General features: G+C 30.8%; 1 protein-coding gene across 1 annotated transcript; it reads left to right on the top strand.

The window, feature by feature from the left end:
• Positions 1-543: 543 nt before the first annotated feature.
• On the top strand, positions 544-21,437 carry LOC107446354 (cilia- and flagella-associated protein 36). The gene is made up of 8 exons (XM_043046378.2): positions 544-819; positions 3,749-3,813; positions 5,520-5,627; positions 8,183-8,379; positions 13,039-13,171; positions 15,198-15,272; positions 17,659-17,911; positions 21,038-21,437. The coding sequence occupies exons 1-8, from the start codon at positions 624-626 to the stop codon at positions 21,046-21,048; spliced, it is 1,038 nt and encodes a 345-aa protein (XP_042902312.1). The 5' UTR covers positions 544-623; the 3' UTR covers positions 21,049-21,437.
• Positions 21,438-23,293: the final 1,856 nt, after the last annotated feature.

Here is a 23,293-nt window from a genome sequence, read left to right as displayed (position 1 = left end):
ACTTTTCACATGGACTAAAAAATTCTGTAACATTTATTTAAATACTCACAAAACAATATGACTGCTCTATAAATGAATTACCACTTTATCGGTCAGTCGCTATAAGCGTATAAAATAACATTAGTTAAATAGCATGTCGCCCGGGACCTCTAAAAAGCGTTCACTGTATCCCGGGTTCATTATAAAGAGGTTATAATTTATTTTGTTTAATGAGGTGTTTTATTTACCTACTAAAAATGAGTTAGAACACAATTTAATCATTCCAGGCATTCGTGATTCATTACGTACGCTGTCTTCGCGTATTTCTTTCTTTTTTTTTTACTTCTCTAACAACGATCAGATTAATTCGATTGTGGATACGACATTCTAACAAACGAGACAGTTATAGAAATTTAATGTATTGCAAAGAGGAAAAGGAAAACAACTGTCTCTCGACAGACGTAGAGATAGTGTTATTGAAAACCTTTAGTTAAAAACATTGAATTCGGACCAATTATGTTCCCGCCGCGATCTGTGTTTTGTAAAAAGGAGATTCTTTTTTTTTGTTCGGCACACAGAATCCCCGTCGCCGTCGGTGCAGCCTGTTGTTTCATGGTGCGTGCAGTGTGTTGTATCGGGTAACCATGGGAACCAAGCATAGTTTGGTGGCGGGACACAATTGTCCCTTACCAAAAATCAACACTCCGTCCGAAGAAAATTTCACCTCCAATATGGCCGACGATGAAGCCTTTTCCTGGGTTTTCGAATCCTTGGTGGGTTTCTTAAAAGGACCCGTCTGGGAAGCTGCTGTCTTAACCTTCATCGAAAAGAAATCTGTTGGTAAGATTTGTTTTGAAACTTTACCCATAAAGTTACGTCATGTTTTAATTTTTCATCTTCCTGAAAAATATTTAAAGAATCGGAAACATATCGTATTTCCTCAATGTTTAATTTCAATTACATATAGAGCCGAGATGATGGGCTTTACCCCTGGCCCTGTATCTGTAACAGTGGCGTAAATAACACCCTCGAAACCCCCGCGGAGCTGGGGAAGGGGGCGCATGACCCAGAAACACTACACTACATGTCATGTAGTTTATTAGGGGTGCACAACCTGCCGTTCGTGGTAGCATCTGAACCTAAAACTTTAAAAAAATCAGAAATTTTTAACTGCGCATTTAAGTTTTTGAACGCGCCAAATCTAAATCAATGTAGTCTTTCTTGATAGCTTTTTTCGATGGTAATCACTACGAATCATGGTATTAAAAATCCCAACAATTTTGACATCTCGACAATCCCGAATGTCTCTTCATAGTGTTCTTGTCTCATATTACATTTTAAAAAATATTCTATTAAGTCTAAGATAGGGAGCATTTATAGTTCTTGTAGAGAGGCGCACCTAAGTCTAGTACGCCATTGATTTGTGACATTTGTGAGACTGTTCTAGGTGCAGAGACAATTACAAATTGCCAATCATTTTAAAAAGGCTTTTTGCAGTGTCAAATACGTTTCATAACAAATTCTGTCTCACCTCCAATGTTATTTCAAAATTTAAATTCAGAGAAAGGTGAGCTGAAGTTAACTTAGTTTCAAATGTCAAAAAAGATGTCTTTCGCAATATCAAAATGTAAACAAATCATTACGGGATAACTACCCCTTCCCTTTTTATAATTCGTTTGCATTTTGATATTTTAAATGCTTCTTTTTTCTTCAAAATTCGAAACTACGAGTAAGATTGTTACCTGATCTCACTTTAGTCTAAAATTTCAAGTGTCGATGAGGGTAAAAAGGACTAACTACGATGAATTCCCCCCGCGCTATAGCGTCTTCTAAATGATTCACTCAATAGCAGAAATCTCAGTACTGATCTGCAATACGAAAAGGAAAAATTTATAAAATTTATCTATAAAATCGTGTTTTCACTAATTTTCGACTGCAAGGCAAAAATAAATCTGCCAACATGCTGCAATTATTCTACTACCGGAATAATTCATGATTTCTAGGCTAAGACAACCGCTGTTAGATAGACCGCGTGGAATGTAAGAAAATTAAATCAGTTGAAAAAGTAGCAAACTTACTATAATCAAACATGTCTTAGTCTACAACAATTTAAAACGGTTTAAGGATTTTTTTTTTCTTTTAATTTCATTGAGTTTTGTTCTGAAATTTTTACATAAATATTAGATGATATAACATAGTGACAGGACATTTATAATTAACTTCCTCTCATTACCCCTTTATTTATAGCAAATAAAAACTTTAACTTTAGTAAAACGTTTTTTTTCTTGGTGGCTTAATAAAAGTATGTAAACGGTCGAATTAAGTGACACACTAAAAGAGATGCCGTAAAAATGAAATTTGACTTGTAGGATAATTTTTCTGTATTTGATTTCTAAGCTGTTGACATAGATATGTTACTGTGAATGGTGTTTGTTGACTTCCACCGGTGAATGCTGACAATCGCATAGTAGAAAAAGGCTCCAGCATGTTAGCATGGCATGTTAGCGCCCCTTGATGAAGTGCTGTTTGTGCTAGCATGTGACTATCTTTAAAATTCATTTGGTTTTTATTAAAATTTATCACATTTTTATTTAAATTGTTTACTATAATTATTATTAATAATTTTATTAGTATAATGAATTCTATTATTATTATTATTATCATAAATTATATTGTCATTGTTTAAAATTAAACTTTAAGAATTACGTTTGGAAGTAGAATTTTTATTTTATTTGATCCCTTTTGTACTGAACAAAATGAATTGTCTCGACGAAGTCCGATATATTGCCCTTTTTTGGCCTTAACAGAAACTGGTGCCCCTCCACTTTCATATCCACTGCCCCTCCATATCCACTGCCTCTCATTGCCCCTCCACTATCCATATTTTCAATCAACATACAGTTTGCTGAAGAAGTGAACAACGATTTTATGTTTTAGTTTTTTCATCATTGTATCAAATAATAAATAATATCCACATGAGTTTGTTTTCATAGTCGTTGTAGTTCATTTAAGTCGCACTAGAGCTGCACAATGGGCTATTGGCGACGGTCCGGGAAACATCCCTGCGGAGGATCCGAAGACATACCATCCCAATTTCGATCCTCTGCAGAGGGGATGACAGCCCCGCTACGGTATCCCGACGACCCTGCACGCGAAGTCGAGCACTTTACGGTAGAACAGTTTAACGAGGACCAATACCGCGCACCCTCGGTCCCTACGCAGACTAATCCAAGTGGTCACCCATCCGCACACTGACCGCAGCCAGTGATGCTTGACTTCGGTGATCTGCTCTGGGAACCATGTCTTAACGATCAGTCCACTGCGGGACTTGTCTTCACAGTCATGATAACTACCATCATTATTGATCAGAACACAATCAAAACAAATATGCATGTATCCATGCTTAAAGCAAATATCCAATAATTTTCAATTTAGCGAATAAAGTAATAATAATCAAATTAACTCCACGTAAAAAGAAAAAAAAATGCATGTCTGCATTGTTTAGCAAAAGGCAATAATTTTCTAGTTAACGAACAATGTAATAATAATAAAACTAACTCGACGTAAAAACGCATATAATTAATATTTAAAGAAAAAGTGCAATAATTTTCAAATTCATGAAATTTTAATAAAATATGACTTTTTTACTCTATTCAAGCTTTAGATTTTCGGTAGGTAACTGTCCAATTTTCTAACAATTTTTTTCGTATAGTGAATATTAAATGATATTTGTAAATATTTTGTTAGTTGATAATTTGATTTACTTTAGTGTTTGACCCAGTCGAAGGAAATGATGAGGAATACAAAAAAATACACGAAGAATACAAAAATTTAGTAAGTAGAATTACTCTGTACATTTGTAGCTAGATTGTTAGTAATTTTAACATGTTATAGGGAAGCCTAAGAAGTTGACCACTCTTGTAAGCTTACCACCTGTCTAAGTTAAGCTCGATTTTCAAAAACTGAATTTATCGTTATTAACATCATAAGATCCAGCCTCCCTTATATTGGCCAACATTTGCTGCAATATCATAGTTTAAAAATAATATTTTAAGATTTTTTCTGTTTGCATGCCTAAAGCTATGTAAAAATTTGAGTTAATCCTCGTTGCTCAAATTTTTTCCTTACAATGAAAAATCTTATGAAATTTAAGGAATTCGGTTTAAAGTAAACTTTTAGAAGTTTTTTTGACACAGAAATATCTAATTATATAGGTGCAGTGGATTTAGTTTCATGACCAAATTGTGAAGAAATCACTACAAAGATGTCCTACATTATGCAAAACAAAAATGCTCGCCTTTTTTTTCGTGAGATAATTAAAAGTAACTAAAAAGTGTTAACTAAGTTTAATTAACTAAAGGAGTGAATATACAGACCAAAAAAGGAGATTTAATTAATTTAAAACTATTTTATGTGAAAAATTTAATATTTTCATCGTAATATCAAAAAATAATTTTTTAAACGGATATGTGTCAGACATTTAAATCCTTTTTTCTTGAATATGGTTATTTTATTTGGAATTGAAAACCCCGATGAGAAATACTGAGGAACTTTTTTATAAATGCATATCATTTTTATGATTACATTCATTATGGTATTGTAGGAAAAATAATAGTTTTTTTAAAAAAAAATTTCTCTATATTTTATTTATTGTTATTTTACTTAAATAATTACACCTAAATCCCCGAAATATTAAATGAAGTCTGGATAAATAATCGTGTATAAATATAGTTATAAGTCTTAGTCCACATGAAAAATATGATTTTTTTTTAAATTTATTATTTTCTTCCACTTTAATATGATGTTTGTTGGATTATTTATGCCAGGAAGTTGTCAAAATCATGATTCGTATTAAATCGCATTAAATACTACTTAGATAGATTGAAATTATACTGTCAACCGGCACAGAGGTCCAATTGAAATTTGAGGACTCTAGCTAGTCGAAATTTCAAATGGTGATAAAAAAGGCATTAAATTCTGATAGCCCTGATCAAAAATGATTGAAACTTGTAATATTGCTTTTTATATACACATTGTTTATGATAAACTTAGTAAATATAAATGAATAAAATCAGTCTTTTTATAAAAAATAGGAAAAGTACAAAACTTCAAAGTTTTAAAACTTTATTAAACCTATTAATCTTTATTGAAAATTTTTACGTTCAATGAAAAAATTCCTAATAAGAAAAAGCTGTAAAATATACAGCACAATACAGTAAAATATAAAAGTGAAGCAGAATTTCTTCAATTTTAATCAATATTATAATAAGCAAAATGTTTGTACCAAAAAGTGTTTTTTATTTAGACATGATATTTACCTCATGAAGTTAAGTCATTTATTTATTATGGTTAGTATATTTACAACTGCTAATGAACTTTTCTTATTATATCGGAGTTCTGCATAAAGAAGCTCTATCATTTAGTGTTCCTTAGCCAAAAAGAAATTGGAAACTCTAAAGAATAAATTCAAATGAACTACTGTCAACAAAAATGAATATTTTATCTTTTTTATAAATGTCTACCTGTTTTTGAAAATTCAGGTGGATACAATGTTAAGCAGCCACATGGAAGATTTGGGAATAACTGCTGATGAGTTTCAAAAGGCATGTAGCGAAACAGAAAAAAATATTCACTCCCAGTTCAGAAAGGTAACAAGCAATTATTCAGTATCTATAGTAACGAACGTTACATTTAAATACGCATTGTAATATTTAATTCATAATTTAATTAATATAATTTAAAATTTCTTAGACCACCACATTTATGTAAGGAAAAATGAGTAGTAGTTGCGCAGATTAGCCGCTTCCTCTTCTTTCTCTCACTCAATATAGGGTAAACTAACCAGCGAAGGAACACTTAAGCTTCGCTTGCCTTTTAAAAAATCATATTAATTTCAAAATTAGTAATTTTAGTTAAATGACAGTGTCAACATATTTGCTACTAATTGCAAATTATGTAAATTATGAATTTATATACCATACAAATACCTAAAAACAAGCCTATTCTTGAAATTATAACATACAAATGCTTGGAAAATGTAAACTTTTTTTTGTAATCATGAATTGAAAATTAAAGTGTCAACACATTAACACATACTGTTCATTCACAGGGAAATCTATGTCCAGTAAAGGAACATGCCTGTTCCTTCACTGGTTAGAAGTTGTTTTTTGTATTTTTGACATACTTTTGATGCAAAACATCACTAAAGGTACAAGAAAATTAAAGTTTTTCTTTCATTTTCATTAACTTAGAAAAAACCCAGTAAAGGAACATTTGTTCTTTCACTAGTTTTTCATAGTTTGGCGATCCAGTGAATAAACACCCTCTTATCTCAGTACTTGATTATGCTATGATGCTTAAAAAAAATAAAACGTAACTTCAATAACTATATTTTGAATTCTTATTTTCACAGTGAGAAAAATAAAACTATTGCATGCAATTAATTCCACTTCAAACATATAAACACAAACACTCACCTTATAATTTTTTCAAAGAAACAAGGTGTTGCAGAGATAATAACAAATTCAAAAATTTTTTCAGAGAAGTCTATTTGACCAGGTAATCCAAAATATTGCTAGATGACTTCCTATTGTTTGGCAGTAAGCTATTGTTACCAAACAATCTAAAGAAAAACTTTCAAATTCTTATTTTTAATCAATATATATGAAATGTTCCTTCACTGGGTAGTGTTTCTTCACTGGTTGGTTTACCCTACATTATAGTTTTAACTCAATGTAAAAAGAATTTTGACTTGTTTTGATCTATTATTCGCTTTTTCGTGAACTTAAGATGCGTTAAATATTTGGTAGTATATAAATGTTAAGAATAAATGGTTGTTTTGTGTTGGTTGCGAATGCGACTTAAGTCTTTAAAAATATTGATTGCAATTATTTGATTTTTTTTATCAAAATTAAAAACATGATTTTGATAATACACCAGGTATGCTTTGTTTTCTCCAGGTAAAAACTAAGAACGAAATATGTATGTATCCGTTCTCATCTTCCTTTTCTTTTTTTTTTTGAAAAAAAAAAACTGTTCTATACCAGATACTGGCACTATCGAGTAAACAAGATAGACATTTTTACCATCCTCTCTTACCTATAACGTTTTTAAACTTGTACATTTCGTTTTGACAAGAAATAGACAAAAAATTGTCATTTAAAAAATAGCTGTAGCTTTTAAACTATAACTACTAACTATATTCGGGTGTGGGGATTTCAGATTTTAAATATTCACATCAGGTTAGATCAAGTAAGCATTAGTAAGAATTAGGCATGATCAAAGTAGATGTATAAATGTAACAAAAATTTGTTTCCCAGGGTAATTTATTAAATGATTTGGGTTGAATGAAAATGATTTATTGGATTAAATGATTCATAGGCATCAGTGATCTGCCTATACATTCTTAAGACAAGATAATTTTTGTCAACCTGCTTTGTTGCCGGTGAAAAAGAAAGAAAGAAGAACTTTCCCAGACCCGCACACTCCAAAGAGTATACGTATGTATGGTACCGGAAGATTTTTTCCGATAAGCCCTATTTAAAAATTTATAAGAAATCCTTACTGCAACTTTAAATGCGTTGAAACTCGAAATTTATTATCATCGTAAGCATCTAAATATACTGTAAAAATTAAACTAAATGAACTAAAAACCAAAACTAAACATAATACTCCTAAAAAACGATTGAAAAACTGGCCCAAAACATGCAAAATCCTATATAGAAAGTGAAAAGTCGACATTCACATAAACCAATAAACATTCCATCCTTTTCCCGCTCCGTTGAAATATAAACAAGAACCTAGAGAGTTTAAGTGCCCTATCCTCTCGACAGAGCGGAACAAGTGCAATTGTTTATACGTTTTAACACTCTAAATAAATAATTAAATAAATTAATTAAAACCTCGGAACTATTAAGGGTCAACGTATCTTTGACATTTTTTTCAAATTATAACTGACTTCAATCACCATAAAGTGTCGTTTAAAAATTGTAATAAGGTGTAGCAAATTAAAATCGCGTCTGTGTGCCGCTGTAGTCGGAACACCGTTCATCTCATGTACGAAAAGAGAGAATCGAGTCATCACGTAGATGTGATCACAGTCCCTAAAGAGTTAAAACTGTAATGTAAAGTATTAAATAATGCCTGAATAAATAGCAGAAATATTCTTTGAAAATTGATCTTTTTTTTCTTCTTAAACTGACAGAGCTTGTTCGAGCAGTTGTGGGCAGCGGATGATTATGAAATCTTCAAGAGGATGATGATGCAGAAGAATCTGGAGCTTCAGCTTCAGGCGCTGGATCTGTTGGCCCACCAGTACGGACTCTTACCGGAATCTTTCCTACCTGGAGATGATTATGCACCCTCTGAGGAAGAGAAACAGATCATGGAAACTGTCGTCAAGTAATACTAGTCCACTTTTTTGTCATTAAAATTAATGCCCATAATTGTTTATTCATAGAAAACTTTGTGTTATAATACCTGAAAACTTTTGTCTTTTTTTAGAAAAATGGGGGTGATTTGAGGGGGAGAATTGAATTTCTTCCACAAGTGAAGCACATATCCCGATGTATTTTTAAATGTTAAATTAAATTAGACCTATCTCGGGACGATCGGACTCATAGTTTAGAAGTTATAAGCGATTTATGTACTAAAAGAGCAATTTTTTACGCGTCTTACATTGCTATACCGAAAAGTGTGATATATACTTTCCTACGCATTTTTCCTCATTAGACGGAATGACACTAAATATGAACTCAGTGACATAAGGATCAAAAATATGGAAAAATAGTGTGGCATCATTTATGGACAAAAAAGACAGGATTTAAATTCAAATAAAAAGCATAAACTTATTTGGTAAAGATAAAAATTAATTCATCTAAAGTAATTTTTAAAGGTTTTAAAATATGAAAGATACGTATGATATAAAGTAAATTTTAGGTATTTTTTCTTCTCTTTTTTTAAAAATATTTGTATTTTTTATAGTACATGAAGAAAAAGAATTTTAAAGTTTTTTTCCTCTAAAGTTCACTAGGGTTAGACGACACTTCTCTTTATACTTCGATAAAATGAGATGTTCTTCTTCATTTCATTCACTCTCATTAGAGCAGACCAAATATCATAAGAAAAAGTGTATGAAACAAAAAGCTTAAAAATCCGCAACCCACTTTCACTTAGTGTTTCCGAAAAGAGCATGCAATTTGTTATTTTCATCAAAAACACGATTCCGTCACGACAGATTCCCCAATTACTTTCCATAACAAATTTTATTTTTTTCTGATCATATCTCTTGTATCCACATCAAATATTTATAAATGCAAGCAAAAAGAAACAAAACGTACACGATTATCTTTTCTAATTGCTCCAATTTTTTGCAACAACCATTTCAATGGCAATTAATGTGATCATTTGGTGGTTAATAAATAATTATTGAGAGATCGAACGAAAATGTTGGATTCATTTACGAGTTGTCAAGACTGTAAAGACTATTTGCGGAAAAAAACACAAGTTCTCTTTTTCCCCAAAATATTGACATAACAGTTGTTACCATGGCAACCATTCAAAAACATGATGTACGGCCACTGAGTTAGAAATAAAAGACAAAAAAAAAACAGTCTCTTTATTATAGATTACTGATAGAGAAAAGTTAAATAAGAAAAAAATTGTCTCACATGAATGATTCTTATCACAACGAAAATTTTCTCTGGATAAATGTATCAAAGTCTAAAAAGATGATTTCTGCATGAAAAAGTACTTTAATTTTCCAATAACTCGTCAATGCCTAGCCACAAAATATTGTTTAAATGTGTAAAACAACTAAGTAAAAAGAAAAAAGGACCCTAGCAAATTGAATATTTCCTTTTGTTATCTTTCAGAACTTAGTTTTCTAAAAAAACGAAGCTGGGAATTGATTTTATATCCAAATTAGAATAAAATTAATATTATTAAAACATTGTGGTAGACAAAACTATCTTGTTTTTGCAAAATAAATCTACTTATGTTAACGCTTTTTTTTTCTTTAAAAAATAGCACTATGCTTTTAAACCTCTGCACTCGAGTATATCTGTCTCAGGCATCTTAAATTACCTTCCACTTTGAATGTTAAAATTCTTACCCTTTAATGTTGAGTAACCACTTCATTTAATAGTTTTTACGTGTTATTTGGTAACTGAGCAAACTGTGGGTTTTGTTATGTAAATTCTCAGCGGTTGCATAATTTTTTATTTTAATTCCTGCAAGTGACGTCATTGTAAGTAAATCATGGAATTTGTCGATTAAGAAGCCAATCAGGTTCGACACACACGCATGACGTCACTTGCACAGCATATATTTAAATCTAATTTAAATCACATGGTTAGGCATACTCACTTCACTTGTTGTAAGTACCCAATTGTTGATAGAACCTTAAGTGCAAAAAGTTAAAAAGAAGGGTATATATTAATGTTTCAAAAAATAGTTATGGGCTAACGTTTCAATAAATTTTTTATTTGAATCTACTCTTGAATCTTACTAATTTGAATCTACTTTAATTTTAACGTAAGACATTACTATAATATAGGTTTGAAAAAGCCTTAAAACAGGGTAGTAATATTTCTAAAAGGATATTCTAAAATTCACTGCGTTACTTTTCCAATTAAAAAGAAATTTAATATCTGTTAGAAATTTTTTGAATATTCTTTTAGAAAATTTTAATATTTTGTTTCATTAATTTTCCCAAGACGTTGACCTTGATCTTTTAAATGCTACAAGATATCCTTTATAAGGCTGACGCATTCCAAAAGTTAATAACATTAATACGTTTAAGATTTAAAGAAAGAAAAAAATTCTTGCATCAAATTCATTAGATAGGTCATAAATACTTTTTTCCAGAATTCTTGGTTGTAGTTTGAAAATTCATCGATCGATGGTGCAATAGATAGTTATGGTGTAAATCAAAGTAATATTCGAGACGGGAGCTGAAATATTGCACAGCTCATTTACAGAAACACAAAAGTAAACTAAGACACGAACTCTAACTTACCCTGATGTTTAGCATTGATTCGCTTCCCGAATGTGGTGATAAATATATTCGTCTCTTCATTGTTTATTTTTATTTTGTAAGGATAATGAATAATATTGTAAAATGATACCATGCAATCAACGCCTTGAGTCAAGAATGGTGACACAATAGAACAGATACATGTAATTTCTGGATACATGCCTGTCACAGTACTGGCGCAAATTTGTTAGAAACTCGCTTTTACCCTCTCGGAAACCAGGCGAGTTCTATCTGGATTTTTCCATTATTTCATGCAAATGAGGGTTAATTTCACAGAACAAATCTCCCATTAAGATGAATCTGGTATAGTGCCTGACCCATTAAGTTTTCTTTTCTTATCGGTGTTAAATTGCTGATCCATATTGGATTTGCCGGAAACAAATAAATACAAAAAGACAGAGATACAACTGCACCTACTGTGGATTTATGAATGATTTACTAGCGAAAGTTAGAAGTTTCGTCAAAAACGTCGATAAACGAGTATCACTGATTAATTGAAATCACTGAGGCTGTTTATAAAAAGGCTCTGCCAATCACATAAAATAGCACTAATTTTGCGAATAATATGCTACAGTTGAAACTTCCAGGAAGGACCACCTCTGTGTAGCGATCTCTATTTGCGACCACTTTTGGGAGACATGGAATATTTTCCATAGACTTTGTATTGAAGTAAATCTTCAGGAGAGACCATCAAAACCTCTACCAGTGATTGGACAAACCTCTGTCCCGAATGCGGGATAAGTCAAATAAGGTTGCACGAAAAATTATCAAAACAAAAAAATTTTAACAAAACAAATAAATAGATTGAAATGTATTCAAAATATTTGTGAGTGGCTCTTATTTAGAGATCTCTTTTTGACGATCTCTGAGTGAGATCTATAACTAAAGACAATGCTATAAAAGATTTATTTTTAGAGTTGAAAGTTAAATTAGAAAAAAAAAGTTATTTTAGAAAAAACTAAGCATTTCAAACAAACATCTTCTCATTTTTTAAAGCTTAACTAATTTTTACGATATAAAATTAAATGCAAACATAAACAAAAAAAACATAATTGTTTATACAAAAAAAACAAAATAGTTAGTTCCATCATTCATAATTGATCTCTTTGTTTTTACACATAATTATATCAGTAGGGGTCATTTTTATTGATACTAAATTTTATTCATCTATCCGGTTTTCAACACGAGTAACATTTCCGCACCAAGAAAATGACAGGAACTAAAATTAAAATCGTTTTCGACAAATCATGTACCTTCGTTTATATTTCGAATTCAATGGATGTAGCTCAACTCCTAAGAACGCCCATGTAACCTCCATTAACAACCATTTCACTGTGGAACAGAGAGTGGTCCCTCCCGAGAGGTTTTACGGTGAGCTTGCAGCAGTTAATCATGACTGTTAAGCTTATTAATTCAAGTCTGGTCAAGTTAAGCCAATTTTTATCCAACATTCCATGCTAATTCTGAAATGGCGCATAGTATCAATATTAAGAATAGCCATTTGTGAAAATGAAAAGCATATGTGATTACACTTCTTAAAAAGTTACTGTAACGCTGCATTGTCTAGTTTCATAAAAATTTTCAAAAATTGAAAATTAGTCATTGATTTTGATAATTTCCTTGTGGGTATAATAGTTTCACACATTTGCGAATTTTAAAAATGTTTGGTAACTTTTAAAGAGCAGATAATATGGTATGTATAGTTTAAAATTACAGATTTGCCTGAATTATGAGGGACTTATTAAGTTTATTTTTCTTGGTGAAAGAAATTTGAAAAATATTGTTAAGACAATTTCCGATTGCAGTTTTCGAATACAAAATTCACTGCATTGTAAACCTCATCGTCAAGATTTGAACCTATAGCAAACTATCGGGAAGCTTTATCTTATTTACCAAAGATTATCTTTGTCGTGCAGATTGTCGCCTGTGTTAAGTTTAAAACTACATTGCCAATAAAAGCTACATGAAATTGATGTGATGAAGTTTAAAGACTAATAATAATATTAATTGTTGTTCTTGCTCAGGCGTTACGTAGAAGAGGCATCGGAAGAAGAGCCCAAATTGGAAGAGGAACAATCAGAGCAGAAGGAAGTGATACAGGCAACAAAAGCTCGTCTCGAGGAAGAGAGGAAAAGAGAAATCAAACTGATGGAAAAGGTTTTTATCACACTAAGCAATTTTTAATCTAGAATAGCGGTTCCCGATTATTTACTTTATGGATTTAAGTGAACAACCTTCTTTCGGTGGAACTACAAATTTGTAAAAAAAGTACATAAAGGTAATTGTGAAGGTATTAACCAATAAAAGGCTGCTGAAATTTTAATAAAACGTATGATTGAGCCGTGAGGGCTCAGGGGATAAAAAGCTTGCCTTCCAATAAGATGACCCGGGTTCGAATCTCAGTGATGGTTGGTCGATAAGAAATCCGCACCCAGCTCACACCAACCACAGTACCTAGTTAAAATAACCTCAGTGATCGACGGATCAAAAAAGTTCTTCGTGAAAGCAAATTTAACCCAATACTTGATCCAGGAGTTCCCTCGTTTTCTGGAGCGGGATCAAAATTACAAGGCTACGGTTATTGATAATCGTAAATTCAGTATTGGGTCGGCTTTTCAATCCCATTTATAAAGTAAAAGGCATGAAATTTTTTTCACTGTTTTATCATTATTAATCTTAAGATAAATTTAATGACCGACAGTTCTGGAACTGAATTTAGTATAGCTATATGAATTTTTTTTTTTGGTGCATATGCATAAGCTTAAAATGAATATTAAGCTGAATTGAAGGTTTCATTGAAACTCATATAAATGTTGAAAAAGGCTATTGAGGAAATATATTTATTTATGACTGAATTAGTAATTAGTTTCTTTTTATTTTTATTCAAAAAGCGAAATGTGAAATACTAATGCAGTTTTTATAAATGTATATAGTTTTCAACATTTATTCACTACAATGATGTTGAGAAAATTATTTATTTCTTAAAAGAAAATTGCCTTTTCTTTCTCATTGGCATTTTGGGGTTCACGAAGGCCACCGAGATATATTTACGGGTTTAAAAAACGTTCCTAAATCTCGGAACCTTTTTCATTCTTCCACAGAGTCCTTGGGTTCCGAAGAATTATTAAAAACGAACCCAAGGACAAACATGATTTGAAAACCACTGATCTAGTTCTTTGATTTTTTAAGGATTAAACCGTAACAATTTGATCGATATACTTTAAATGAGCATATTAATTCGTACTACTTATGAATTACAATAAAATGTGTAATCAGATACAGGCAAAATTAACGGTCAACTCGGTGTTGCCAATGATCATAGATGGTAACTGAAGGAGCAAATGTTGATTAAAACTTGTCTGCCGGTCGCCATCTGATCGCCACTTTTTTTTAATCGAAAATGCTCTCAGATGCATTGTATTTTTTATTAAATATGGAATATAATTATGAACACATTATAATATTCAGAAAATTACTATATTTCCCGTTTGTTTCTTAAAATATATCTTTATTTTAGAATGAATTTTCTAATAATTTCCATATTTCTAGAAATACTTTAAAAGAAATTCATTAAATTTCAACTATCTAACTTTTTTTAATCAATTAAATTTTCAATTTTTTAAAAAGTAGTCATTGTTAAAAGGGCTATGAAATTTCCGCAAAATTTCCGAATTTCGCTTCATATTATCAGACAAAAAAAATTACGTTGTTTCTTATTTCTTTTTAAAGAATTTGAAATTATTTTCTCCAAAATTAGGGACTTAGCCTTTATTTGAAAGATATAACCGCAATAATTTGAAAGATATCACAGCTATTAATGGGAAATTTTAACCAGGTATTGTACTTTTTACTTATAGTGTGTTTCGTCATATCTCTCTCTCAAAAAAAAGGACACACTTAAAAACAGTTTTGCTATCTTTTATGAAATTAACTTATCTGACGTAAATTTCATAAGAAAACAACGTTAATCTTTCGTTATTATTTATTCCTTAATTGTAGGATTGTAAGAATTTTTGTATTGAAAGGTTTAAAAAATTTTTAATCTTATACAAAGTAAATTTTTAAGGACAAAATATGAAACATGGAAGATTGTATCCAATTGAATCGATAGGAAACAATTATTTAATTCTGTATTTGATTAAAATCTGAAATGAAAATAAATTTTTTTAAATTTTTTTTATAGGCAATGGAAACGTCTTTACACGAAGCTCCTAAAATTGCCGTTCAAGAACCATTAGAAATTACAAAACAAACAGAGGTATACCGTTTTATTTCATATCGATCATACTTATTCCTTCATAACAGTATATATAAAGTAAATTTCCCACCAACTTAATTTGTACACGGTAAAAAACTATTTTTTTCTTTGAAAATAATTTATTTCGTCTCTTTTCCGATACTAAAAAAGAGCATACGTTTTTAAAAGAGGATGGTTTAAAAATAAATATCAGTTTACAAATTATTCTATTCTCTTTAAAGATATATATTGGTTAATTTTTTTTAAATACTGCTGCTCTAGACGCAGGTAATCGTAGTTTTTTCACATAACGCGTGTAAAAAAGGAGACGTGCTTTCACAATATTTCGAAATCAAGAAGGGAACTATTTATACTTAAGAAAACGAAAGATATTTGTATTCATTGTACTAAAAAAGGGATTTTTAAGATATATTAGAATTTTTAAAATCTATAAGATATATTCGAAGAGAATTATTAAGATATATTAGGGATTCTTAAGATATATTAGGGATTCTTAAGATATATTAGGGATTCTTAAGATATATTAGAATGTCAGCAGTTTTTCTCGCAAAAAATATGTATTTCGATTGAATTTGTTCTATTTGAATTTTTTGACGGCGCAAGTAATTGGCGTTTCTCCTCATGACAAGTTTCGAAAGGAGAAACATTTTTACAGGGTTCTTCCAAACCCGAGACAAACATACTGAACATACTTCCTTGATACTGAAAAAAGAACGTATATATCAAAAAAAAAGATTTCTAAATAAATATCAGTTTGCAAATTTTTCTACTCCCTTTAAATATATATAAAGGTAGATTTCGTTTAATTCCGTTTCCATCGACAAAGGTGATCGTCGTTTTTTCTCACGAAGAATTTATAATTGGAGACACGCTTTACAGGGTTTCAAATTTGGGACGGTAACTAATTCTGTTTAAGATAACTGAAGGATTTTGTATTAATTATATAAAAAAAGGGATTCTAAGATAGAATGCAAGCAACTTTTCTCTCTAAAAATATGTATCTCGATTATATTTGTTAAATTTAAATTTTTTTGGCGGTGCAAGTAGTTGGCGTTTCTCCTCATGACAAGTGTCGTAAAGGAGAAACATTTTTACAGGGTTTTCTAAACCCGAAACAAACATCTCTTCTTCATTGATACTTAAAAAAAGAACATGTATTTTACATCAGAAAAAGGTTTCTAAATGCAAGTAAATACCATTTTATGAATTTTTCTACTGTCTCGTTGAATTCCGTTTCCATCAACACTGTTGATCGTCGCTTTTTCTCATGTAGAATTTATAATAGGAGACACGCCTTACAGGGTCTCAAAGTTGGGACGGAAACTATCTCTACTGAAGATAACTAAAGAATTTTGTATTAATTGTACCTCAAAAAAAGAAGAAGAAAAAGAGATTCTTAAGATAGATTAGAATGCGAACAATTTTTCCCTCTAAAAATATGTATTTCGATTGCATATGTTCTATTTGAATTTTTTTGACGGCGCAAGTAATTGGCGTTTCTCCTCATGACAAGTTTCGTAAAGGAGAAACATTTTTACAGGGTTTTCCAAACCAGAGACAAAAATTTCTTCTTTCTTGATATTGAAAAAAGGACATATATATCACACCAAAAAAAGATTTCTAAATAAATATCAGTTTACGAATTATTCTACACTTGGAAAATAAGTATTACAGTTGGTTTTGTTGAATTCCGCTGCGATCGACACAGAAAATCGAAGTTGAGAAAGAAACTATTTCTGCTTAGGATAACTGAAATTTTTTACATTAATTTAATAAAAAAGGGGTTTTTGTATGATACACAAGGATGGAAATAATTTTTCTCTCTAAAAATTTGTATTTCTATTGCATTTGTTCAATTTATTTGATTGTCACCCCTTTTAATAGATGTTTTGCCTTGTGGTGAACTCCGTAAAAGTAAATAGTTCATATCAACAAGTAAAAGATTCGTTTGTATTCCTAAGGCGTTGAAGGGCTTTAAAAAGTTCGCCAACTTTCGAGCTCAATGCAGCACTTGCAATTGAGGAAGTGTGGGTACATCGATCCTGATTGGTTTTTGAAACGTGGCATTATGTTTGCAACTGTTCTTTCCATTCTATTTTTATAATATTTTATCTAATAATATATCTGGTATTTTATAAAATTTTTAATAACTTATTATTTACCGAAAATTTCAATTTTTTAAAGAGGAACAAGTTTTAAAGATTTCAATAATATATTCAAATTCTTAAGATTTTACAGTATAATAAATTTAAGATGGGTTTTAATTTAGAAGCGAGCCTGATTTGTAGCAAACCATTTAAGATTGCAATAAATCTTCCGGGGATTGTAAGCAAACAGGAATGGGGCCCACTTGTTAAAAAAAAATAATAACGAATTCTGCCGTTAGGTGTCGCCAGAGGAAGCGAAGCGTCGTCAAGAATACCTAAGGCAACAGAGAGACAAGCTTTTAGCTCTAAAGAAGCAAGAAAGGGAGAAACTACTTCAGAAATATGAATCGGATTCTGCTGGTGGGAGACCGAGATCTGCCCGTGCTGCACAGAGAGCTGTACAGGAAGAGAAAGCTGCTGATCCATCCCTCGATCCCAATGTCCTAGCATTTCGAAAGTCATTAGCTGCCCGGCTCAAAGCCGAAGTCATCGGTAATATACTTTTTCTGATTTTTAAATTCAGCCCAATAAAATCACATTTTGTAACATAATACACAAGATTTTTTCCCCCCATCGAAAGCTTTGCCATGTTGTTGTAAATGGCATCTGAAGACTCTCCTGCTCTACAATTTTCGCTTTCTCCTTTTTTGAGGGAAGGGTTGATTTGAGGGGGAGAATTGATTTTCTTTTAGGCAGGTAAGTGAGGTATGTTTTCTGATGTATTTTTTCACAATGAATTGCATGAGTTCAATACCGAGACAATCGGACAGAGTAGTTGAAAATTTATACACGTTTAATGTACAAAAATTACAATTTTGTACTTGTTTCTACTTATAGTTTATCTAAAATAAGAACTCCTCCAGACATCCGTCTGGACCTGTGGCGGTGACTATGGTAACGAGGTATGACTATTTCAAGTAGGGGTGAGGGGTCACTGTTTTGGATTGGTTTCGGCTCTCGTAGCGAGAGATAGGGAATCTCTTTCTTCTTTCTATTGTGTTAGTCCTTAAGCTACCCTCCTTAAAATTAGCCATTCTTGTTTCCATAGTACCAGACAGCCTCAGACTTTGCGACGGGAGGAGTTCTCAAATTAGACAAACAATACGTATCTGATATTGATATCTAAACAACTGAAACCTCGTTTCCTATGAATTCATTTACGTTAAATCGAATGAGACTATGCACGACTCAAACGAACAAACAATGAAAAAACTGCAAGGGTTTTCATGTTTTAAGATTACTACTTCTGACTCGTACTTAAATATGCACTTTACATTGTGATCCAGAAACTATCTGAGCGTTTAAGGTATGTTTTCCGATGTAATTTTTCATGCAAAATTGAATGAAATGAACTGCGAAATGATCAGATTAATGGTATAGAAGTTATAAGGGTCTTATGAATAGAAAGAACAATTTTGTACCTGCCCTCATTTACACAGCTTATATTCATATACAGACATGATGAATGAATAATTTGCGTGATGAGTAGTTTCCTCTGTATTTTTTCTATTTTAATCAGGTGAGACAAAATAAATCAAAAGTGCTAATATTTAAAAAAGTTATTATTATTAAAATTATTATTCATTATTATTAAAGTTATTATTCATATATTTTGTATAATAAATATATTATTTTGTACAAAAAGTGCAATTTTTAAATTGCACTTTATGAAGGAAACTGTTATAACTTCAAAACTACTAGTCCTCTATCAATTTGAATTTTGTCTCATTCAACTCAGTATGAAAAGTTTCATCGGAAAATGTACCTAATGAGTTCTGATAGCCCTTAGATAACAAAGTGAAAAGCGTATCAAATCATCTCAATACTGATACTTTTTATCCGTAAAAACACTTGCTACTATTGGTTTAATTGACTCGGGCATAGTCTCATTCAAATCAACGTAAAAATACATAGGAAACAATGTCTCACATGTACAAGTATAAACGTGTACTTTCTGTACATAAAGCCTTTATAACTTCTAAACTATTAGACCAATCGTTTCAGGATTGGTTTCATTCAATTTAGCGCGAAAAATACATCGGATACAATGCCTCAGTCACCTGTCTAAAAAAAATCGATTATTCCCTCAAATCCCCCTCACTTCCCTCAGAAAAGGGCAAAGCGTACAGAGGAGAGATGGGGAATTTTCAAGTATCATTTATAACAACATAACAAAGCTTTTAGTCAAAAAAAATTCCTGGGTAATAATTTTCCGGAGAAATATCCTTCTTGCTGTAACACATAACTGGACACTAATTCGTATGAGTATCTCAAAGTTCGGTTTTGAGTATTTATTTTCAAGAAAACATTTCCGTCAGATTCTTCCCAAAATTTTAGGACAATGCTTTTTACAATTTAAAAGTGACGATAAAGTTGCCCCGTGATGTAATTTTATATATTTATAATATTATAATTTTATATAAAGTTATTCCATGATGTAATTTTACATGTTTATAATATTATAATTTTATATAATGTATTTTTTATTATAATTTTATATAATAAATATTTTTCATTTTATTATATTAGAGAAATCTTATATATTTGTGACTACCACAACTAATAAAAACTCAAAGGACAATGAAAAAGAAATCTATCTGATCTGTGTGTTTTATGAGAAAATTGATAGCTAATATGAGAATTTCAAAGAATGAGGGAGAATGAGTGAGAGAATGAGAATTTCAAAATAATGCTCCCCCGTTTTAATTCAAAAACACAATGAGATAAAGGGAGATCGGGGAAAAATAAAAAAAAGTAGTAGCAAAAATATGCGTAAGACTTACGACTTGTAATGATTTTTCCTTTCTAATTTTAATATACAGGGTGTTTATAAAGTCCCGGACCCATTTTGATGTTTAATAACTCATAAAATAATAAAGATAGATTAAAATTAATGACATAAATGGTTAGATAGATTCAAAAAGTTTCAGGACCCTTGTCAATGAACTTCCACGTGTGCCCCCTTCGTCGCACGGAGAATATCAAGTCGATAGTCAATTTCACGCCAGGTAGCGGCAAGCATGACGGCATCCACAGATGCTATTGCGGTTGTAATTCTGGCCTTAATATCCGCTCGAATAAAACATCACGTAGAAAAGTACTACATTGAACAAACACATCAAAAGTAAACATAACATTGCAATAGTTGCCAAAAACAAAAGAGAGAAAAATGCAATTAATAAGCAGACGATATTTAGACTGGAAAATGAAATTATCTGAAATTAACCACACGCGCAGACGATATATTCAAACCTGAAAAGGAAGATATATGAGTTATTCCATCAATAAATGCCATAAGTTTGTTTATTTTCATTATTTTATGAGTTATTAAACATCAAAATGGGTCCGGGAATTTATAAACACCCTGTATGTTACACTAGAAGAATACCCATTCTACGTACTGGATAGAGAAAAAAAATACTCTAGCACCGAAAATTTGTAAAGAATAGAAAGTATCGAGAAAACGAAAATCAGAAGCTAAAACTAAAATAGTAGTATGAACAAGTAGTAAAACTTTTCTTTCTTTGAATTTGGCTACCACTTTTTGATTTATTGCAATGTATTTACTTTCTCAAAGTTCAAGTTACTTTGTAATTTTTTGATATTTCTATCTTGCAGATAAGAAGTAATTACTTCTTCACCAACGGAAAAACCAAAACAAAAATCGCCAACTTAGCCCGAACAAATATTTCAACTGCGGAAACGACTGCTTTTGATTCTTTATGATGCGAAATACGTAAAACAAATGAAGCTGTTGTAGTTGTATCATTTTCAGCTATCTATTTGTTGTTTAGTAATGTATTAATAGAATAACATGTCAAAATATTTTTGCCACTACGAAATTAATAAAGAAATGCATTTTTCTATTTGTATTAAGATATACATGTATGTGTTCCTACTGTTGACAATGTTATTTAATAGTTCGTTTTTTTATATATTTGCTATTGTTGCTTGTTAAAAACTAATGTACTTTGTGATGATCAGTATTTAAAATAAAAACCATTTGCACAACTGAAAATATGTATCTGTTAGTTTTTAAATAATGCATAGAAAACAAAAAATTCCTGGCACCAATCATTATGTGAGAAATCGAGATTCCGTAAAAAATAATATGTGCAAACTTGAAAATAAGTTTAGTGGACAGATTTAGTTTTTTATTTCAGGTGTGTCCTCAATTTTTAAGCGAGATCTAACCTAATTCATATATTTTTCAAAACAATCATTTTACGCCTTCGTTTTGTCCAAAGTAGATTACATTTTCCCCCCTGGTTCATCAAAACATCGAAAAAGTTTTTTCTCACTGTCATGCTAATAAGTATTATGGATTGGTATATTAAAAGACTTTTTAATCCTAATTTCTTTATAACTTAACATAAAATCCTTTTAAACTTGTTTATTTTACTTTAAAAAATAATAATCAATAACCATATTCACTAATTTAATAACAGAACAGAGCGGGTATTCTTGGAGGACAAGTTATTTCGTTCGAAGCGATGACAGAGTTAGATATAAGTAATATTTTCTAAAATAGAATGTACTTGCTGTACTAAATAGAATGTACTAAAATGAATCTGCAAGAGCATTCCATCTTGCAGATTCAAATTCTCATTACTTATGCTACTACGTAAATTATTCTCAATAATATATTAATCTATTTTGTTGTAACTGCAATGTTCTAATTTTGTTCAAGTTTTTGGTACTTAAATTCAGGTTTTACCTTAAATTAAAAATCTAGATGATTGTCAATTTTTTCTAAAAGAAAAAGTTATAGAACTATTGCCAGTTAGCTGAGAATTAAACCTTGTTAAACATTTTGCTACTAAAAATTACTCAGAACAAAACTTCTGACTGATCACAAAAATTAAACCCACCCATTTTTCGGAAAACGAACAAACAATTTATTTATTCTTCAATGGGTACTTGTTCTCCAATAAGAAGAAATCCAATACTCACGTATGTGAACCATGACGTCAGCACCAGCTAATCTTTATCAGCAATATGGAGTATTAAAGTTGAACTAAGTTTTTCTACATAACTTAAAATGCTAATTAACGTTACGTTAACTGAATACAGTACCGTATAGCACATCGAATTTGTTGAAATATACTTCTTTCTAGTCTATTTCGTTTACTTGACTTAGATTTATTATTTGTTTATGTATTTTGTTGTAACCGTGATATATTTTTGTTTTGTGTACCCGGTAACTTCAATGCATAATAAGTTTATGTTCTACATGGCTTTGTGCCTTTCTTTGTGTTAAGTTAGAAATATATAGTGAAAAAATTGAAATCTTTGAGAAAGAATATAGAATGTGTCACTTAAGAGAATTGATACATGACGAGCTTGGCTTACTCGAAATAGAATGAAAAGAACAGTTGCTAACGTAAACAAATGCCACATTTCAACAACTAATCAGGATCGAGATACCTACACTACGTCACTTGCAGGTATTACATTGTTTCTTATTTGTTGGAGTTGTGAAAAATAAATACATATTAGTGCTACTCAAAAACTATTACAGTTAGCTTTGTTACTCAAACATTTTTAAATGAACAAATTTGAACTACAATTCTATTTTGACGTTCAAACTTATATCACCGCTAAGTTTAAGAAAGCTTCTATTTAAAAAAAAAAGATTCTGTTGAAAAAATATACGGAAAAAAGCAAATACTTTTTCAACTTCATCCCAATACATTATTATAGGTAGTATAATTAGCTATCAGGAAAATGCCATAATATGCCTTATTTCGTGGAACAGCAAATACTTAAAATAGAAAATTGTAAAGCCGTAACAATATTGAAATCATCATCTCAAAAAAATTTTATTTCTAAATTTAGGTTTCTATTTCTACTGAAATAGGATTTATTAAGACA

The sequence above is a fragment of the Parasteatoda tepidariorum genome, chromosome 1 (assembly GCF_043381705.1).
Source record: "Parasteatoda tepidariorum isolate YZ-2023 chromosome 1, CAS_Ptep_4.0, whole genome shotgun sequence".
In the NCBI taxonomy this organism is placed as follows: domain Eukaryota; kingdom Metazoa; phylum Arthropoda; class Arachnida; order Araneae; family Theridiidae; genus Parasteatoda; species Parasteatoda tepidariorum.
This window is presented reverse-complemented; position numbering and strand designations above follow the sequence as displayed.